Source organism: Phocoena phocoena, chromosome 19 (assembly GCF_963924675.1).
Source record: "Phocoena phocoena chromosome 19, mPhoPho1.1, whole genome shotgun sequence".
Lineage (NCBI taxonomy): Eukaryota > Metazoa > Chordata > Mammalia > Artiodactyla > Phocoenidae > Phocoena > Phocoena phocoena.
Genome location: NC_089237.1, coordinates 26,588,989 through 26,611,509, shown reverse-complemented (window position 1 = coordinate 26,611,509; position 22,521 = coordinate 26,588,989). Strand labels below are relative to the sequence as shown.

Below are 22,521 nucleotides of genomic sequence, written 5' to 3'. Positions count from 1 at the left end.
TTTTGATAAGGGTGCCAAAACAATTCAATGGGGAAAAGAATAGTCTTTGAAGGGACTTCCCTGGTGGCGCAGTAGTTAAGAATCCGCCTGCCAATGCAGGGGACATGGGTTCCATCCCTGATCTGGGCAGATCCCACGTGCTGCAGAGCTGCTAAGCCCGTGCGCCACAGCTCCTGAGCCTGCGCTCTAGAGCCCATGCTCCGCAACAAGAGAAGCCACTGCAATGAGAAGCCCACGCACCACACTGAAGAGTAGCCCCTGCTCGCCGCAACTAGAGAAAGCCCATGTACAGCGACGAAGACCCAACGCAGACCAAAAAAAAAGCACAAAAAACAATGTATTCAAATAAAAGTAAATCTATAAAAAAAAATAAAGCTGTTTTAAAAAAACAAAGAATAGTCTTTGAACAAGTGGTGCATTTTGGATATCCACATGCAATAGAATGAAGTTGGACCCCAACCTCATACCACACATAAAAGTTAACTCAAACTGTATCCTAGATCTAAATATAAGAACTAAAATTATAAAGCTCTTAGAAGAAAACATGGGAGTAAATCTTCATGACCTTGGGTTAGGCAGTGGCTTCTTAGATACAATACCAAATACACCAATGACAAAAGAAAAAATTGGACCACATCAAAGTTAAAAACTTTGATGACAGTCCACAGAATGGGTGTTAATAAGGGACTGGTATCCAGAGTATATAAAGAACTCTTAAAACTCAATCATAAAAAGACAACCTAATTAAAGAATGGGCAAAGCATCTGAATAGACATTTCTCCAAAGAAGATATGCAAGTGCCCAGTAAGCACAGAATGATGATTAACTTCATTTGCCATCAGGGAAATGCAGATCAAAACCACAATGAGATAATACTTTACACCCACTAGGGTGGCTGTAATGAAAAAGACAGGTAATAGCAAGTGCTGACAAGGATGTGGAGAAGTTGGACCCCTCATATGCTGGTAGTGGGAAGGTAAAGTGATGCAGCATTTTTGGAAGACAGTCTGGCAGTTCCTCAAAATGTTAAACGTAGAGTTAACTGCAGTGACCTAGCAATTCTCCTCTTAGGTATAAACCCAAGAGAGATGGAAGCATATGTCCGCGCAAAGAGTAGTACGTGAATGTTCATAGCAGCATTATTCATAATAGCCATAAAGTGGAAGTAACCCAAATGTCCCTCAATGGTGAATGGCTAAACAAAATGTCGTATATACATACAAAGGACTATTTTTTTTATGTACATCATACAAAAATACTCAGTATGATCAATTTTATTGCAAACATATGAAATTTTAAAGAATTTTTATTGGAGTATAGTTGATTTTTTTTTTTTTTTTTTTTTTTTTCTTTTTTGCGGTATGCGGGCCTCTCACTGTTGTGGCCTCTCCCGTTGCGGAGCACAGGCTCCGGACGCGGAGGCCCAGCGGCCACGGCTCACGGACGCAGCCGCTCCGCGGCATGTGGGATCCTCCCGGACCAGGGCACGAACCCGTGTCCCCTGCATCGGCAGGCGGACTCTCAACCACTGCGCCACCAGGGAAGCCCAGTATAGTTGATTTACAATGTTTTATTATTTTCAGGTGTACAGCAAAGTGATTCAGTCAATACATATACATCTATCCACTCTTTTTTTAGATTCTTTTCCCATATAGGCCATTACAGAGTATTGAGTAGAGTTCCCTGTGCTATACAGTTGGTCCTTATTAGTTATCTGCTTTATATATAGTAGTGCGTATGTGTCATTCCCAGTCTCCCAGTTTATCCCCCACCCCCCGCTTATCGTGACCGTAAGCTTGTTTTCTGCATCTGTGGCTCCATGCAGCGATGGACGATGCCACGGCATCCACGAAGGAATGTTTCTCAGCCATAAAAAGGAAGGAAGTACCAACATATGCTACAATGTGAATAAAGCTTGAAAATCTGTTAAGTGAAATAAGCCAGTCATAAAAGGCCATATATTATATGATCCTCTTTATTTGAGATGTCCAGAATGGGCATGTCTATAAAGACAGAAGGATTAGTGGTTGCTTAGGGCTACTGGGGGTATGTGGCTGGTGGATACTGGGGATGACAGCTAGTATGGGATTTCTTTTAGGTGGGATGAAAGTGTTCTAAAATTAAATATGATTGCACAGTTCTGAATTTACTAGGAAGTGCTGAATTATATACACTCTGAATGGGTGAATTGTATGGTAAGTGAATTATAGCTCAATAAAGTTATAAACAGTTGTTTGGCATTATCTGCAGCAAATCAAAATAAATGTTATTTGTATTATTTCTAGTATGTTTTCATGTTTTATTTTATGGAACAGAAAAATATAAGAGATTTTTTTCTTTTGCGGTACGCAGGCCTCTCACTGCTGTGGCCTCTCCCGTTGTGGAGCACAGGCTCCGGACGCGCAGGCTCAGCGGCCATGGCTCACGGGCCCAGACGCTCCGCGGCATGTGGGATCTTCCCAGACCGGGGCACGAACCCGTGTCCCCTGCATCGGCAGGCGGACTCTCAACCACTGCGCCACCAGGGAAGCCCCCATAAGAGATTTTTAAAAAAAAAATAAGTTTATTTGTTTATTTTTTGGCTGTGTTGGGTCTTCGTTGCTGCACGTGGGCTTTCTCTAGCTGTGGCAAGCAGGGGCTACTCTTCATTGCGGTGCACGGGCTTCTCATTGTGGCGGCTTCTCTTGTTGCGGAGCACAGGCTCTAGGCGTGCAGGCTTCAGTAGTTGTGGTATACGGGCTCAGTCGTTGTGGCTCGCGGGCTCTAGAGCGCAGGCTCAGTAGTTGTGGCGCATGGGCTTAGTTGCTCCGCGGCACATGGGATCTTCCCGGACCAGGGCTTGAACCTGTGTCCCCTGCACTGGCAGGCAGACTCTTAACCACTGCGCCACCAGGGAAGTCCTACTTGCATGGTTTTAAATAACGTGTTTATGTGACTGTTGATTTATTGATGTCCATCATTTTTCAAATCCTCTCTTGATTTCCCATTGTGGTAGTGAGGCCCTGCTCCCTCCTCACCCCCAATACTTCAGTTCTCCATTCTTCTGTTGTACTTATTGTCGCAGTTTTGTGAAAACAATTGTTTCCAATATATGATTAAATAAATGTTCACAAGTGATGTACTATGATTACATTTCCTTACAAATTTGTTTTTTCCTAGAGCGAATAATACCCGCTTTTAAAAGATGTACTTAACCTATCATTTTCCCCCTTTCTCCTGGAGCGCTCGCTCCTGGAGCTCCCTGGACTCTTCCTTTCTGGAACAGGCTCTCTGGGGCTGTGCCATCTGTAGTCCTGGGACTTGCCTCCTCCTCTCCTGAGGTAGACCTGTTTTCTGACATCTCCTGTCTTCGTCCTTCTTGCCGTGTGCTCTCGTTTTACTGAGGCACATCTTCCTGCGAAAGAGCATGTGGAAGGTAAATTGTTGAGTCCTTGCCTATGTGAAATGCTTTATGTAACTCTCATACTTGGTTAGTATTTTGGCTGTGTATGGAACTTGAGGTTGAAAGTTATTTTCCTCAGAATTTTGAAGGCCTTGCTCTGCTGTCCTCTGGCATCTGTCATTGCTATTGAGATGTCTAATCCCATTTAGATTTACAGTCCTTAATATTTAGGTTGACTATAATTCATTGTCAAAACTGGGACCCTTGAAGTGCTAGCCTGAAAGTATAGCAGGACAGCAGGCATTAACCAGGACTCTAGGGTAGCTGGGGCCATGTGGTCACCCTCTTTACATGTGACCTATTTTTCCTCTAACCATTTAGGATCTTCTCTTTGCTTCTGGAGTTCCACATTTCATGATGATGTATCTTACAAAAGGTCCTTTTTCCTTCATTGCACTAGGTTGCACTAGGTTGTGGTGGGTTCATTCTTGTCCTTCGATTCGGGGAAGTTTCTAAAATTATTTCATTAATAATTTTCTCCCAGCCTTTGTTAGGCAGGTGTTTGACATTCTGGATTATCCTCTAAGTTTTTTTCTTCTCTCACAAATAATCAAGGGGATATCATCTTTGGGCCTTCTTGTTTTATATCTAAGAGATTTTTGTACATTTATCTTCCAGTTATTCTATTGAAATTTTTAAACATTTCTGTTTTGCATTTAATTTCTTGTTTTACTCTTTTCTCGTAGTATCCCGTTCTTGTGGAAATGTGTCTTCTCTCACTTCTGAGGTCATCCATCGTGAGTTCTTTTCTCTTTCTTTTCTTTTTCTTCTTTTTTTTTGTGTGCGTTTGTTTTGTTTGTTCTCTGCGTTGCTTTCTTGAGTCCCTTTTTTTTCTGTTTGTTTTGGTCTGTGTCTGAGGCTTTCCTCAGATGTTGGTGATCCTTAACTGTCCCTTCGTGTTTCAGAGTAAGGCATTCAAAAGTATCTCTGGAACATGGGCAGAGCTTTTTGGCTCCTTTATATATAATTTTGCTGTGAACTAATGTCTTGGTTGTCAGAACTTGGAAATCTTATTTTCCGGGGAGACGGGACGACCATGCAGTTTCTCCAGAAAAGGCTCCTCTCCTCTCCTGCCTAGGAAATTTTACACATGGTGCTAGCGTTCTGTGTAGAGGGTGGGGGAAGGAGACAGAAGGTCCTAGAGTTGAGCATTGAGTGTTTCCCTTATGCTCCATCTCAGCCTTCCGTGCCTCACATCTCTCAGTTTGGAGCTTTTGTGGCTCAGTTTTTCCAGAGAATAAAGCTTCTTTTCTCCCTGTGGGGTAGTCACTTGGTTGTGTGGGATAATGGAGAAGGCCCATGGTTCTGCCCCCTCCCCCTTCTCCACCTTTCAGGGTAACTGCCCGCCAAGAGCTCATCTCACAGGGATTCTGTGGGCCTCATTAGCTCCACCCTCACCTTTATTCCCTCTGGACATTTGGGTGATAACTTCCTTTTACTCCTTCATCTCCTGTCTTTGAAAATTTTGTGAAAAGCTACTCTCATTAGCTCTCCCTTTTCTTTCTTGCGGGTTAATACATTAATTTTTTCCCCTCCACTGTCTTTTAGAGGAGTTGAGAAGGGAGAAGAGATAGACTAATGTGTTCAAACTGCCATTTTTAACTGACTCTGGCGTGCGTTTTTCCAGGCAGAGTATTATAAACGTTGATTCGATTCTGAATAGTACCGTCGGTGCCATTCCTCACATATGTTGTTATGGGTTAAATAGGTTTTTGTGGGCTGGCCTGGAAACCCAGCTACATCTGTGATTTTCCCCTGGAACTAGAGAAACAATCAGGCCTTTCTGAATTGACTCTCTGGAGGAGTTATAACAGACTGGAACAAAAATATTTCATATATCTCTCCATTTTCCAAATCACATAGAAAATTAGGACTATTGTATCATTATTGTTGAAATAAAAAACTCCAGTAACTAACAGAAACCGGAATTTTAATGGAAAAGTTTGGTCATAAAGTTAAGCTTTGAAAATTGAACTGAGAAGCAAAGCTAAGTTCTTCAGCAGTATCCCTACAACTTCATTATTCGGCAACTTTTTTGAAAGCATTTTTCCTAATTAAATTTAAGCCCAGTGATAGAGCTGTGGGAAATAGCAATAGCCATGAGAAGCATTTGTTTACTTATTTTCTTGCTACTTTCTTATTCTTGCCTTGCACACAACAGGGTCTTCTGAAACATTGGACTGAATAAACTAGACTCAGCCAGATAGACCAATAAAACTCTCTTCCTAACCATGAATGACTAAGAATAGCCGTGAGACACTTGGGTAGTGAAAATGCAACCCAGAATATGTAAAGTACACAGGGTGCTTGAGAGTAAATGCTGCACCAGCTTGGTGTTGGAACTGCAGAGACCACTGCGAGTGTAACAGACCCACTGCGGTCATGTGGCTCCTGTTTCCAGCCTCCCACGTTGTGCTGGGGCAGCCTTCCCTGAGCGCTCCTTCCCAGTGGCCGTGATGGCCCCAGTCTCAAGGGATCAGAGATCATTAAGAAAACCAGGAATTGTGGCTGTTATCTCTTATGTGGCTGGAACAAGGTAAGGGCAATGAGATGTAGTGATCCCATTATTTTCCTTCTTTTTTATTTTGTTTTCTCTTCTTCTTTTTTATTAAAAGAGAAAAAGATTCTTTTTGTTAACCTCTCCCCTCCCCGCCCGCCCCCTGCCTCCCCTAACCTTGCTTTTGACAGGATGTTGACTAGGAACCAGAGCCCATTTTGGCTTAGCCTTAAGGGCAGCTGTTTACAGAGTAGCGGTGTTACATAGGGTTCCTGTGTTGTATGTCTGTGTAACACTGGATTTGGGTCTTGTATTTAGCTGCCAGAAGTGACTGTGATGAAGTAGGGGAGATAAACTGATAGATTGGCTGCCAGAAAGATGTTGGGAGTCAATCAGATAAACAGGGCAGAGAAATAGCTTGCTGCTTTCTAGTGATAATAAACCAGAGGCCTCTGGTCCCCGCATTTTTAAATGTAATTGCCATTGTAGTAATAATGTCTAAAATAAGCAAATGAGAAAACATCACAGGAGGTTTTTTATTTGCGATTGAGATATCCTTTTCCCTTTTGCAATAAAGATTCGTCCTATATGGAAATGAGTAGTTTTACAAATTTGTTGTGCTTCTTCCAGTGCCTACTTACATAAACAAATGACAATTAGAGAGTGAACTACTTTCGTAGGAATTTATCCCTCCTTCGTTATCCTCCCACAGACTTTGGCTGTTTAACTTGATGAACTATCTATATTGCTCCCATGCCTTACCTACAAAATACTTACTTATTTTTGTGAAGAAACAAGTTTTAAAGTCAAACCTGTGTTATTGACAGGTGATAAGCAGGAAGGAGTTTATTTTAGTGTCTTCCCTTGGATTTCTCTCAGAAGATTTTTAATTAATTAATTTATTTTTGGCTGTGTTGGGTCTTTGTTGCTGTGCGCATGCTTTCTCTAGTTGCGGCGAGGGGGAGCTCCTCTTCATTGCGGTGCGCGGGCTTCTCATTGCGGTGGCTTCTCTTGTGGAGCGTGGGCTCTAGACGCGTGGGCTTCAGTAGTTGTGGCACGAGGGCTCAGTAGCTGTGGCTCACAGGATCTAGAGCGCAGGCTCAGTAGTTGTGGCGCACAGGCTTAGCTGCTCTGAGGCATGTGGGATCTTCCCAGACCCGGGCTTGAACCCGTGTCCCCTGCATTGGCAGATGGATTCTTAACCACTGTGCCACCAGGGAAGTCCCTCTCAGAAGATTTTTGGAATTTTAATCTCTGTTGCTGTTTCCCTGTATATAGCACTTGTGTAGGAGAGATGATATCTAGTTTTATTATTGTAATTTAAAATTCTCCTTCTTTAGTGTTTAACTTTTAAATCCATTACTTCTTCTCACGTGGGACTTTAAGATCCAATGCAGATTATTCAGTCTGTGTGTAAGATACAGATTTAGGCTTTGATTGCATGCGGTGGGATACCCAGTATTAAGAAGAGAGTAGGAGAGTGATTTAGAGTTCCCATGGAGTTCATTGTGGGGCTGAGAGACTGGCTGTCTGTGTTGTTTCCAATATGCACATATGACTTTCTTTAGGTTCCTTATTAAAGTTGTTGTGGCTGTGAATGTGTTGGTGTCATATATGGTTAAGTTATTTATTAGTAAACATGCTAGGGTACCAGCTGTGGAAAGCAAGAGAGTGAAGTCCACACTTTTAGTTATATCTAATAAAGGCTTTTTGCCTAAGGAAGACCTTCCTGACTGCCAGAGGTTATAGGTCAGAAGTTAACCATGTACCATTATCCTATTGGTGAGAAGCTGATGCGTGTTCCTCTTTGCCACCCAGCCCTTCCCACCTGACCTTTTATAGATTCTCCACTGATATCGATGAGGTGGACCAAACTAATCATAAAAACAATGAAGGGAATGTTGCATACTCATTGATCCATTTGAAATGAACTGCAGTACAATAAGTCTTTCAAATGGACTTTGTTCTCAGCTATTGCTTATAGCTCTTTTTAAAGATATATAAATATGAAAGGGTTAATGGGAATTCAGTCATGCTCTTGCCACTGAGTTGTCCCTTATTGATTGTAGTTTAGAGCTGTCACTATGCCATCCAGAATTCCTCCTGTGCCCTTTTAAAGTCAGTTGGTGCTGGGAGATGATAAATAAATCACTTGCTTTCCTTTTTCCCCTAGCTCCTTCGAGAACTCATAGAACGGAAGACGAGCTCCTTGGATCCCAATGATCAGGTGGCCATGGGAAGGTAATTTAGATATGGCTTTCTATTCATGCAAGTAGCCTGTATAATAGTTTCTCCCTCTGAGTCTCCTTAATTCAGCCTCCAAGGCAACGATTGGTCCTAAAATTATAAAAGTTGAGAGTTCCCTGGTGGCCTAGTGGTTAGGATTCCGGGCTCTCACCGCTGTGGACCGGGTTCGGTCCCTGGTCAGGGAACTGAGATCCCACAAGTCATGCCGCACAGCCAAATTAAAAAAAAAAGTTAAGCAAGACAACAAGAACTAGACAGAGTGATGGAACTTGTTTACCCTACCTACATTGCCTTAAGTGCAGTTTGAATAAGAGATTATAAAATGCCTATAGGTGTTTATTTTAGGGTTTGTTTCACAAAGTCCTTCTTAATCTCTTTGCTCTCTGGACTGGGCTGTGATTTTATCTGTATGAATCTCTGACCAGTGGGTAAAAAGCGTCCACCCAGATGCATGCTCTCAGCTGTCAGGACGTGGCACTGTGCACAACAGGTTCCTTGCTCTGGGAGAGTGTGCCCTAATTTAGACCTCCACCCCTTCAGTGAAAGCTGTGGCACAATTAGAAATGGAACGTGGCGGCATTACCCAGATGTCAGGGTAGAATGGAAAGTAGTGAAGGAAGGCCCTTGTGTATGCTTCATCCTGTGGCTGGAAAATAAAAAGGACGTTGAGAGTGCTACCTAATGAATAGTGTACATTTAAATAGCCATGAGCCATAATTTGCAAAAGCATGAAAGGAAACAAAAGCTGCAAGTATCAGAATGGGATTCTGGGGCAGAGCAGCATTTTGAGATCACAATGAAAAATTTGTGTTGATGAAATAATTTTATGTGAGTAAAACATGAATTTTAGGGTAGGATGTTGATATTTTGTATATCTCTGGAATGCTATAGAGAGCTGTTCACCATAAATTTAATGTGATAGAGCAAATTGCATTTAAGTGATGATTATATTGTGCATTTATCTGACTTTACAATAAAATAGATTATGGTAATTAAGATTATATTAAGATTACAGTAATTGGATTTCCCTGGATTTTTTTTTTTTTGATGTTAAATTTTCATTGTGTAAATCAGGTAAGATGAGTAACTGCTGCTGTTTTTCCTTTTTTCCCCCCACATTTGTTCATACGAGCAATATATGAAGATTTTCTTAGCCCAGTATCTTTTATTTGAAAAATTAATTTCTTTTAATCTAAAACGGCTGCAGACTACCAAATGCAAAATAGCTAGCTAGTGGGAAGCGGCTGCATAGCACAGGGAGATCAACTCGGTGCTTTGTGATCACCCAGAGGGGTGGGATAGGGAGGGTGGGAGGGAGACTCAAGAGGGGGGGATATGGGGATATATGTATACATATAGCTGATTCACTTTGTTATACAGCAGAAACTAACACAACATTCATTGTAAAGCAATTATACTCCAATAAAGATGTTAAGAAATAAAAGTAAAATAAAATGACTGCAGAATATATGAATCTTGTTTGGATCCTGATTCAAGCAAACTAACTGTAAAGTTGAGACGACCTCGGAAATTTAGAGTGAATATTTGATAGTAAAGAATTATTGTCAACTTTTTTTAGGTGTGACAGTGGTATTGAGATTATATTGGGGCTCTTGGTATTGAGATTATAATGCGGGGGAAAAAAGCCCTTACCTTTGAACAACACATTCTGAAATATTATAGCTGAAATGAAAATTAAATAAATAAAATGACTGTAAAACTAGTATCAGTAGTGGATAATTCTTAACACTTAGCAAAAAGTGGAAAGCACAAGGAAAAGCAGTTGGGCATTAACAATGGGAAAATTAGATTTAAAGAATTCACGTGCTCAAACCAAACAGCAGCTGCAATATTAGTCATAGAACAGGCCGCGCAGCTAAAACAGTAAAAGCAAACCCAAGCAGCTATACTCAGTTTGATGGGTTTTCCTGCAGACTGGTAGATTTAGTGCTTGTCACAGTAACTCCAAATACTAAGGAGCATTGTTAACCAAATTTGCTGTAGAATTTCCCAGCTGCCATTTGTTTTTGTTTTTGTTTCTTTAAGCCATTGCACAAATCCTCTTCCGTTGATTAGTCTCTTTGGCCCCAGACTGTCTTGAGGAAGTTGATGTAGGTTGATGATTTCTTTCTGCAGTGTTGTTAGTGAGAAAAATTCCGATTTGTCGACACATGTAACTATTTCCATTAGTGATGATGCATAACATCGCTTGTGAATTTCCTAGGCAGTGGCTTGCAATCCAGAAGTTAAGAAGCAAAATCCACAAGAAAGTAGATAGGAAAGCGAGCAAAGGAAGGAAACTTCGGTGAGTTACTTTTTAGAAAAAATGTTAATCTTGTGTGTTGTTATCCTTATCTCTTCTCTTTGCATGTTGGCTATTACATCATTTTTCTATTTCTTTTGATGATTTTGTTTTTCAGGAGCAGAAAAATAACTAAAGCAATGTTTGAGGCTTTTTTTGAGCCTCTCGTTTTTTTTTACTCTGTAATGGAAAGATAGTTTCAGTTACTTCTTGTTCTACTGTTGTGAATGGATGGGTTAAATGATATTTGCATTTCCCTGAAAGAGAAATTATAAGGAAATAAGACAAGATCGTTGAAATTGCCTTAGTTTTAAAAAATGATTTCTTTAGAACAATATAAAAATTGTATTTTGGAGTCTTGTTTAGACATAGAATTATATTGGTCCGTTTTCATGATGCCATACATGTACGCAATGTGCTAAAAAGGTAAAAATGAAGGATTCCAGAGAATGTTAACACTGTGCTTAAATGAGATGAGGAATATAATTTGTATGAGAACAGAGAGACATTTCTGAGTGTAGGAAAGCCCTCAACCCTGTGAGCCCTTGAAGGAGTCTTAAAAGTTTGGAGACAAAAGATGGGACAAGAGTAGAAGTGACATTGCTATGCTTTCAGACTTAGATTCCTTGTAACTATTTTTATATATTACATAGTATCACTCTCACAGGGCCTCAGTGTCAAAGAAACTACTTGTAATTCAGGTGCACACTGAAAAAAAAATGTTAAACTCATTGTGTTAGGACAGTTTTAGGCAGATAGCTAATCCCACATCCTTATTAGAGCCTGCCTGTCATTAAATTCCCTTTAGACAAATGTGGATCTGTCTCATTTTAAAATATCTTCAGAGAAGCAGATTTCACTACTTCAATTAACCTGTTTTAGTATTTAACAAAATTCATCAGGAAATGCTTATTTTTCTTTAACTTTGCAGAAGTGCAAAGTAGCTTTTCATCATCTTGTGACTGAAAGTCACTTTCTTAAATCTCAGGTTAAATTGTTATAGTTTGTTTATGTTTTTTCATATGTTGAAGTTTCCAAGTCTTCACACTTCTCCAAGTTTGTTTTCAGTGTACTGGTTAAGAGCATGGTCTCAAGAGCCTGACTGCCTGAGTTTGAATCCCAGCTTTGACAGTCTGGAATATGACACTCTAGTAGTTACTCCGAGCAAGACTACAGTTTCTTCATCTGTAGAATGGGGATGATAATAGGACGAGACTTGTAGGGTTGCTGTGAGGTTTAAATGAGTAAGTATATATACAGCTTTTAGAACAGTGCCAGGGACACAGCAAGCACTATATACGTGTCTGTTGCCATCATTCCTATCATTATTATTGCTGTTATTATTCCAAGACTGGATCAGTCTCCTCCTGGAACGTTCATTTACTTACTCACATACATGCTTCTTTTGTACCTGTCTCTTCTGTACAGCCCCCCACCCCCACCCCCGGAAGGATTTAAAGAAGAATGTTATTACTAGTACTTTGTAATTGACCAGGCTGATTAAATACCTATTCTTTAATTTTGAGATTAGACTTTTCTCCAGTACGGTGCTTTTAAAATTATAGCTTTGAGAAAGACAAATACTCTATGTTATCACTTGCATGTGGAATCTAAAAAATGAAACAAACGAATATACCTAACACAACAGAAACAGGCTTACAGATACAGAGAACAAACCAGTGCTTACCAGTGGGGAAAGGGAAGGAGGGAGGGGCGAGATAAGGGTATGGGACTAAGAGACACAAACTACTGTATATAAAATAAATAAGGAGCAAGCATATATTATACAGCACAGGAAATATAGCCATTATTTTATAATAACTTTAGATGGAGTATAATCTATAAAAATATTGAATCACTGTGTTGTACACCTGAAACTAATAATATTGTAGCTCAACTGTACTTCTAATTAATTAATTTAATAGCTTTGTGAGGCTTTAAATGTTCTCTAGAGGGAGGAGCCCAGGATTTCAGATCAGGAGACTGGCTCTGTCTGGCTCTATGATTTTGGTTGCTCTTTATTCTCTGAGCCTCACTTTTCTCATTTAATAAGTGGAGATACTAATCCCTACTTTATAGATTTGGTTTGAGGATTAAAACAAGGTGAATATGTGTGGTACGTAGGAAGCATTCGAAAATGTTAGTTTCTTTGGTTTCTTGTGTTTATCTGTTGACGTTGCTGTTGCAAATATACGCTCTTCAAAAGAACTGAGAGTGGCCAAAAATGCCTTTTTTACATTATCATATGTTTATGAGTTTTAAAACTATTAGGGCAAGTAGCTATAATTGTGTGTCCCTTGAGGGCAAGTATTGCACTGTTTTTTCAAGACAGTTCCAACCTTAACCGTCTACCGTAGTGCCTCGTAGACATGTTTTTGGATGATTATAACAGTAAAATTAACACGCTTGTCAGGTAAGACTTTCTGTAAGATGCAGCATCCACACTTCACAGTGTGAAGTGAGCAGACTAGGAAGAGTTAGCCTAGGGAAAGGCCACAAAGAATAATGTTTGCCAAAACACAGACCTGAGAGTGTACACGTCCATTTTGGGAACTGCATTTGTTTTGGCAGAGACTTAAACTGAGTATGGGGGAATGGCAGGAGATGAGGCTGTATGAATAAGTGAGCACTAGATTGTGGTCAAGCTCAGAATTCGGACTTTATAGACTGTAGCAAGTCATTGAAAAATAAGGAAGCCTGAGCACCTGTCACAGATTGGAGGAGACTTAAGGAGACACCACAGTTAGGTGCAATGTGGGGTCCTAGGTTGGATCCTGGAAAAGAAAAAGGACACTAGGGTAAAAATGGGTGAAGTTTGAATAAGGTCTATGGTTTAGTTAATAGTATTGTACCAATGTTAATTTCCTAATTTTGATAATTACACTATACTTGTGTAAGCTGTTAACGTTAGAGGAAGCTAGGTGAGGATATACATGAGTTCTCTGCACTATTTTTGCAACTTTTCTACAAGCCTAAAATTACTGCCAAATAAGAAGCAAAAAGAAAAGTAATAAATAAGGTCACGTGCTTTGAATTGTTTTGCAGTTTTATCATCAGTATTCACCTGGCTCTCTTTGTGAACATCAGCGTGCGGGGTGTGGTCAGAATCAGAGTGATCTCGTTAGCAATAGCAACAACTAACATTTATAAAACTCTGTTGGGCACCGCAAAGCAGTTTACATGCCGAGGTAGAAAAGGCATAGGCTCTGATGCTAAGCTGTCTGGGTTTGAAATCTGACACTTCACTTACTGGCCTTTAGACCTTGGGCAAGATACTTTACATCTTTGTGCTTCAGTTTCCTCATCTGTCAACCTAGCATGATGATAAAAGGCACATCTCATAGGATTGTTATGCAGATTGAATTAGCTAATTCACGTGAAGTAGTTCGGAAGGTAAGTAGCTCGCCCAGGTTACAGAACTAGCAAGCACAAACTTGGATTTGAGCTAATTGGTCTGATTCCAGAGCCCATGCTTCTAACCTGTGGCTATTGAGTTGTTTCTCTGGCCAGGACCTTTGCAGACACCAAAATGGTACCTTGGCTACATTAGAATTCTACCATGATGGATTTAACAAGGGGCCCAGGCTAGATGAGAATAGCATAAATAACTTCCTTAAATTAGACCCCCAGAAGAGCTGGTGGGATGTGCCAACTGTCATCACTGGTACTAGATTCCACCAGTGAGCAAGCTTTGCTCTGTGTGATATGGTTGGAGAGGGAAGAAATGTCCTAGCAAAGATGAACATCACCTTGTGGAAACCTTAGTTTAAATGGTAGCAGGTCAGTGGCATCATCCTGGTCAGACTGGGTGTGGCAATTTGCTAGTTGGATGCTGGAAAATAACTTATATAAAAAAGAAATGTTTTGGTTTTGGGAAGTAATTATAATTATTGATTATCAGTCTTTTACTCAGCATTATCTGTAAGTGGATTTGATCATGATTTAAGCAGAATTCATAATGTAAATGAATGAAGCTCTCGGGTGTTTAATAATGAGGTGTCATACTGTGTTTTGTGTTTGTCTATTCTTCTGCAACAAAATTATATTTATCTCTTCTTAGTATGGTTGGTAAAAGGTATTTTAATACTAAAACATGCATCCATCCTCAGTAGCACTGAGATTAGGTAAAATGCATTGTATTAAGTACACATTACTAAGTCTGATTACTTCTTAAAGCCTGTCTTTCATCATGCAGCTAATAGTTATTGAATACATTTTACTAAAGTGTAAAGATATTCCACAGAGCAGTGCCATCCAATAAAAATGTCTTTACCTGCGTAATTTTAAATGTTCTAGTAGCCGCAATTGAAAAGGGGAAAAAATGAAACAAGTGAACTTAATAATATATTTCACGTAACCCAATATATAAAAAATATTATTTCAACAATTTATTGTTTTAAAAATTATTAGTGATATATTTTACATTTTTTGCATCTCAAGTTTTCAAAATCTGGAGCACACCTCAGTTTGGCACATTTCAGGTGCTCAGTAGCCACGTGTGGCCAGTGACTCCCGGATTGGACAACACAACTATAAGGTATAGTTCATAGTCTTTGTCTAGACAGTAAATTAAACCTGTATTTGGACACAGCCAAGAATAGTTTTCATTTTTTCAGATGAACAGTGAAGTTTGGCGAAGCCTAAAGACATTAAAATATATTTATTAATTGTACTTACACTTTATACTTAAATAAAAAGGTTGTGTAAATAATTATATTCTTGTACATTAACGTAACCTTTGGGAGGGCATTTAGCTTACTTTTTCAATTTTAAATACGCATACTTTTCGATTCACCAGCAAAGCAATTCCACATCTCAAAATTTATCCCATAGAAATGTGTGAACAAACATACAATAATTTATATATAAGAATCTTCAGGCTTCCCTGGTGGCGCAGTGGTTGAGAGTCCGCCTGCCGAAGTAGGGGACACCGGTTCGTGCCCCGGTCCGGGAAGATCCCACATGCCGTGGAGCAGCTGGGCCCGTGAGCCATGGCCGCTGAGCCTGCTCATCCAGAGCCTGTGCTCCACAACGGGAGAGGCCACAACAGTGAGAGGCCTGCGTACTGCAAAAAAAAAAAAAAAAAAGAATCTTCACTTTAGCTAAGTCAGAAAGAGAAAGACAAATACCATGTGATATCTCTTATATGTGGAATGTAAAATATGACACAAATGAACTACAAAACAGAAACAGATACACAGACATAGAGAACAGACTTGTGGTTGCCAAACGGGGGGCAGTGGGGGAGGGATGGACTGGGAGTTTGGGATTAGCAGTTGCAGACTAGTATATATAGAATGCATAAACAACAAGGTCCTACTGTATAGCACAGGGAATTATATTCAATATCCTGCGATAAACCATAATGGAAAAGAATATGAATAGGAATGTGTGTGTGTGTGTAACTGAATCACTTTGCTATGCAGCAGAAATTAACACAATTTTGTAAATCAGCTATGTGTCAATAAAATAAATTTCTTAAAAAGTCTTCACTTTCACACTGTTTAATATGGTTTTTAAAGGGGATAGGCTGTATAATGCCTATCAGTAGGAGGTTTAATAAATTATATTGACACGACAGAATATCCTATAACTATGAAAAAGAATAGAATATGACAAAGTGGAAAAAACATAATGCAGAATATTAAGTATCTTACAGTCTCATTTTTATGTGAAAATATATAAAGTTTATATTTGTCTTATATATGGAGAATGCCACAGACAAACTTAACAATGATTAACAGTGATTTAATTAACAGTGGTTATTTCTGGGGGATAGGACTACAGGGAACTTGTCAGCTCTCTATACATTTCGGAATTTGAAATTATATATTATTTTTTATTATTAGGAGATAGCGGACATTAAAAAATGTATAGTGAACAGATATTTTGTTGTATCTTATAAAAAGTGAAGAATTGGAAACAATATGAATGTTCAAGTATATGAAAATATAGTTATGGTACTTCCATTCCTGGAATTTTGTATATAGCTTTGAGATACAATGCTAAGTGAAAAAAAAGATATGAAATTATGTGTGTGTATGGATTTCTATATAAAATGAACATAATTAACCAAAATATTAACAAACTAATAATAATAATAAATATTAATAACAGTTCTTCTCTAGGTGGAAGAAATATGTATGTTATTTTTTTATTTTTTTGCGGTATGCGGGCCTCTCCCTGCTGTGGCCTCTCCCGTTGTGGAGCACAGGCTCCTGACGCGCGGGCCCAGCGGCCATGGCTCACAGGCCCAGCCGCTCCGCGGCACGCAGGATCCTCCCAGACCGGGGCACAAACCCGTGTCCCCTGCATCGGCAGGCGGACTCCCAACCACTGTGCCACCAGGGAAGCCCCTATGTATGTATTTTTGTGTGTGCTCAGTTGGTTTGTTTTCTAAATTTTCTGTAATGAATTATGCTTTTTGTATTACTCTTATAATGGGAAAAAATCTCATCACTATTATACTTTTAAATTCATTTGTTAAAAAAATGAATGAAATTTGGGAGGCTTGGCTATTGGTGGCGTACTAGAGAATGAAATTCTTCGATGTGTGTAAAAATGTTTTTAAAACTGTAAAACATTACACATGTGAAAATATTTATATCATATTTTTTTGTGGATAATGTTTTGCCCAAGAACAAGTTTTTCTGGTTAGAATTTTATTGGGCTGGGCTAAAAGTTCATTTGGTTTTCTGTAACATGGAAAAACCCAAATAAACTTTTTGGCTAACCAATATACTATGCATATTGTCCTTCAGCTTCTCCTTTTATAATGATCAGAAAGGGATACCTTCTTTGAATTCTCTTTGGTGTAATTTCTTCTGTATAAGGTCAAATATTTGTTCAGCCCCCCTTCACCAGAGGATCTCAAAGCACTTTGTACAAAAATACCCTTTTTTTCTATTGGTGGGAGATGGAGGTGACATAACTTAAATTTCTGTAACACCTTGACTGAAGATCTAAGGATCAGACTTCTTATGTACTCAGTTGCACGTGTCATTTGAAGATGGGCGAGGGGCTTCCCCGTTAGCGCAGTGGTTAGGAATCCACCTGCCAATGCAGGGGACATGTGTTTGAGCCCTGCTCCGGGAAGATCCCAGATGCCGCGGAGCAACTAAGCCCGTGTGCCACGACTACTGAGCCCGTGTGCTGCAACTACTGAAGCCCGCGCGCGTAGAGCCCGTGCTCCGCAACAAGAGAAGCCACTGCAGTGAGAAGCCTGCGCACCGCAGCGAAGAGTAGCCCCCGCTCGCTGCAACTAAAGAAAGCCTGCGTGCAGCAGCGAAGACCTAATGCAGCCAAAAAAAAAAAAAAAAAAAAGGGGACGAAATGAAAGACCTGGTGGAGCTAGTGAGTGAAGGTGATTCTAGAAGCCTTTTCTGACTCAGGGAGCTAGTGAGTGATGGTGGTGGTGAGGTGTTCCATTTGAATGTTATGCCACTACCTGTGCTACTGCCAGTAGGTAGCTTTAATGACACTGAAAAATGATTAAGATGTGTGTAGAGGAGGGAAGATGAGGTAGTCACCTCCTCATTGTCTTTGTCTGGAGTGATGTTTAAGGGCTAGTAGATTGCTCAAGGGCACAGGTGTATCTACTCTTTTTTTGGGCGTTGGAGCTCTGTTGAGCTACTGTCATTCACAATGTGCTTTTATCACACTTTTCTCCTGTAGTCTTAAGGAAAAAGTGTTTTTATGGTCGTGAGTGGTTCGTGCCTATGAATTGTTCCCTGTTGCACTCTGGAGCCAGATATACCTGTGATCAGTTCTGGAGTTTGTTACCTGGTAGGGTGTATTTCCTTTTCTAGGTTAATAGTTACTAATGTTGCTGCCTGTTTGTTTCCTACTTTATTAGGTTTCACGTCCTTAGCAGGCTTCTGAGCTTCATGGCACCTATTGACCATACCACAATGAATGATGATGCCAGGTGAGTAATAGATTAATTATATGTCTCAAATGGCTTCATGACAGCCCGATATTGACCTGTTCTACAGCCTGTCGCCCTCTCCATTTCTTCTTATCAGTGAACCATTTGTCATTGGCATCATAGCAAGGGTCCTCATCACATCTCTTCACTCCCATCATTACTGTAAGACCAAAACAAAATTCCTGTAAATCTCAGTGCTGCCTCTGGTGGGTTTTTTGTTTTTGCTGTTTTGTTTTGTTTTTAACTTTAGCCACCTGCCTAGGACATTGGAGCTCTTCTCTAGACAGATGGGTTAGGACAGCACACACACTTGCTTCATGTCTTTGGGGGTTTTATGCATATGTTCTCCTTTTAAAAATGGGTCTAGAGATTGCTCTAGAGATGTACATTATGTTGTGTTTGTTCAGGCTGCTGTTGAGGTTTTTTTTATTTTGAGTACTTTTACAAAAGAAGTATGTGCTCATTTTACAAAGCTGAAACAAGATAGAAATGTGTACAGAAGAAAATGTATATGTGTACTCAATTCGGAGATAACAACTTTTTAAAGAATCATTCCTTCTGTATTTATTAGTTGGCATTCTACTACATCATAATATTTTTATAATATTATTTATCTATCCATATTCCTTCTCCTTGATTTATTTAGCATTTATTTATTCATTTATATCAGTATGGATTCATGCTCTCCTATTTTATTCAATTGATTATCCGTTACTGTCATTATTTATTTTGATTTAAAATTGTCTCAGGTTAACAGAAGCCCCTTCAATCTGGCTTGCATCTTTTTGAGATGTCCCCAGTTATTCCTTGAGTGCTTCCTTACTTTCCACCACAGCAAGGTGTTCTAGGCTCATCTTATATTTTCTCTGTTCCAGCCCTGGAGTCAGTCTTTCTCCAAGGAGTCCTCACTCTTTTTAGTGAATTGTGGTTTTTAGAACCTAAGGTCTGGGTGCTGGGGTGCTCATTGTTCTGGGTGTCATTGTTCATAGGCTCTCTCAGCGTATAGAGGTAGGAAATGTGTGTATATACACATACCCATACATAGGAGACAACCACTTTTAGTGTCTCAGAATATTTCATTTCAGTCTTTGAGTCCCCTTTTAGTATGTTCTTGTTTTTCTTTTTATATAATTAAAATTATATTCAACAATATAGAATTATATTCTGTATTGTGATTTTTTCTTTAAATATTTTGTATACTGTGACCATTTCATGTCATTAAAATTATTCAAAAATTTAAGCGACTGTGTAATATTTTTATAATATTACCTATTTAGCCATTCACTAATTGTTGGAAATTTAAATTGTGTTTAATTATCATTGTTGTAATGCTGTGGTAGACATTTTAAAACATAAGTCTTCACCAAGTGAAATTATTGGTCACAATGTAGGCACATGTGGGTTTTGCCAGCTTTATCCCTCAAGCTACATTCAACCTTTTTATTTGAGAGTATTTAGTTTGCTAATAAACCCCATCAGATTTCCACCCTTGCTTGAAAAGTAGTGGATATGCAAGTTTAGTTGAACACAATGATTATCAATTTTTTGTTTGCATTTGTTCAGTGCTTTGAGTACAAACTAGCTTACGGGTGGTGCTGAGTCCATTTATACGCACATCTTTGTGACTTCCTGCGCTCTCCTGTGCTTTGCAAATGAATGCCTTTGTCTGGCTGGGTTTTGTTTGTTTGTTTTTCCATTTATTTCTGGGTCTGACCTGTTTTTAAAAATAATAGAGTGAGGGCTTCCCTGGTGGCGCAGTGGTTGAGAGTCCGCCTGCCGATGCAGGGGACACGGGTTCGTGCCCCGGTCTGGGAGGATCCCACATGCCGCGGAGCGGCTGGGCCCGTGAGCCATGGCCGCTGAGCCTGTGCGTCTGAAGCCTGTGCTCCACAACGGGAGAGGCCACAACAGTGAGAGGCCCGCGTACCGCAAAAAACAAAACAAAACAAAACAAAAAACCAAGAAAAAAAAAAAAATAGAGTGAGGTGCAGTGCACCTGGTGGTGCAGTGGTTAAGAATCTGCCTGCCAATGCAGGGGACACAGGTTTGAGCCCTGGTCCGGGAGGATCCTACATGCCACAGAGCAACTAAGCCCGTGCACCACAGCTACTGAGCCTGTGCTCTAGAGCCCAAGAGCCACAACTGCTGAGCCCCCGCTCCACAACTACTGAAGCCTGTGAGTCCTAGAGCCCATGTGCCGCAACTACTGAGCCCACGCGCTGCAATTATTGAGCCCATGCACCACAACTACTGAAGCCCATACCCTCTAGGGCCCACGTGCCGCAACTACTGAGCCCGCATACTGCAACTACTGAGCCCTGTGCGTCTAGAGCCCATGCTCCGCAACAAGAGAAGCCACTGACCACACCATTGTAAAGCAATTGTACCCCAATAAAGATGTTTAAAAAAAAAAAAGAGAAGCCACCGAGAAACCACCACAATGAGAAGCCCGTGCACCGCAACGAAGAGTAGCCCCCACTTGCCGCAACTAGAGAAAGCCCGTGTGCAGCAACGAAGACCCAGCACAGCCAATAAATAAGTAAATAAATAAATAAATAAAGGCAAGAGAAAAAACGAATTAAAAAAAAATAGAGTAAAATAAATGCTTCTTAGGTTCTCTGTCAGGATGACATGAAAAAATTACTTCAATAGAAAAGGAAAACTAGGCACTTAAAAACTAAAATCCATTAAGGTAACATTATTATCCCAGGCATAAAGTGAAATCTAGTTTAAGTATTGGTGGCATCTTTTGAATATAGTACTACTAGATCATTTAGAAATCGATTGTCATTCCTAGCTGGGATTTTTCTTGAATCACCTGATACCCCCGGACACTTCGTTTCCCAGAATCTTGTTTATTCACTCATAATTTTTAAGGGTCTGCTATATGCTAGACATAAAGTTTATTTGAAAACGACTTTACTATTTAGGATTATGTTGGGCTTGGTCTGCAAGAAACATAAAATACGACTACAGAGGTATAAGCAAATGGGAGTTTAATTTTCTGACAGAATAATCCTAGGGGTGGCAGGTAATTACTGGCAATGGTTTTTCCCTTCTCAGTAGTATTAAGGCCAACATACCTTGGTCTTCCCCCTGTGGTTGCAAGATGGTTGCTGCAGCTTTAGCCATCAAGTATGCATTCCAGGCAGGAAGAAGAGGAAAGGAGTGGTGTCAGCCATACTGATTTTCTTTTACCAGAATGCCCTCCAAAAACAACTTCTCATATCTCATTGGCCATAACTCTGTTATGTTGCCACTTCAGGTAGAGCAGGCAAGGGAGGAGGGGTTGGGAATGTGTTTGCTGGGTAACAGTGTGGCATTTGGTGTTTGTGGGGGAAAAAGCTATCCCTTGTAGACGTTGCTAATTATCAGCATTGTTCTCCCGCTGGTTTAGCCACTTTGTAACAAGGAATTTAATAAAAGTGTTACAGCTGGAGAACTGGAGCATTTGTTTTTACCAAGTACACTCCCTTTGCATTGTGTTTCTTAAGGACACAGAGGCAGACATCCACGTTACTGCTCGTGCTCCAGAGTCTGAATAGGCCAGACTAACTATAGGCAGAGTAAGTGAGTATTAGCTCTTTCTGCTTCTGGTATCAAATATTCCAGGGCCCGTAGGTAGTGTTAGGTAGTATCTTTTTTTTAAAAACTGTATCTTAAGAAGGAGGCCGTCATAGCTTGGCCTGTTTTGTTTTTTGTTTAGGTAATTGCATAACTGGAAATAATCTAGCACTGTTCTCACTTTGTACACCACAAAATATTGAGGAATGGGAAACTTTCATTTCAGCATCAGTGCATACTATTGATACTTTTCTCCAAGTGAATAGTTCTGGTTTTGATAAGTTACAGATATATCATTCTTTTTTTTTTTTAAACAATGATATAGATTTATTGAAGGTAAACTTCTGGGAAAATTCAACCCTTTTTTTTTTTTTTTTTTTTTTTGCAGTACTCGGGCCTCTCACTGTTGTGGCCTCTCCCGTTGCGGAGCGCAGGCTCCTGATGCGCAAGCTTAGTGGCCATGGCTCATGGGCCCAGCCGCTCCGCGGCACGTGGGATCCTCCCGGACCGGGGCACGAACCCGTGTCCCCTGCATTGGCAGG

The 22,521-nt window shown here is 40.1% G+C and overlaps 1 protein-coding gene across 2 annotated transcripts in view; it reads left to right on the top strand.

Annotated features, from left to right (window-relative positions):
• The window catches only part of AATF (apoptosis antagonizing transcription factor), a 100,019-nt gene that overhangs the window by 56,363 nt on the left and 21,135 nt on the right, over window positions 1–22,521 (top strand). The window contains exons 9-11 of one of the 2 annotated variants that reach the window (XM_065897581.1): window positions 8,113–8,180; window positions 10,411–10,491; window positions 18,344–18,415. In XM_065897581.1, the coding sequence (XP_065753653.1) occupies window positions 8,113–8,180; window positions 10,411–10,491; window positions 18,344–18,415 (221 nt within the window). The remainder of the gene's footprint in view (window positions 1–8,112; window positions 8,181–10,410; window positions 10,492–18,343; window positions 18,416–22,521) is intronic. The other variant, XM_065897582.1, reaches the window with a different exon arrangement.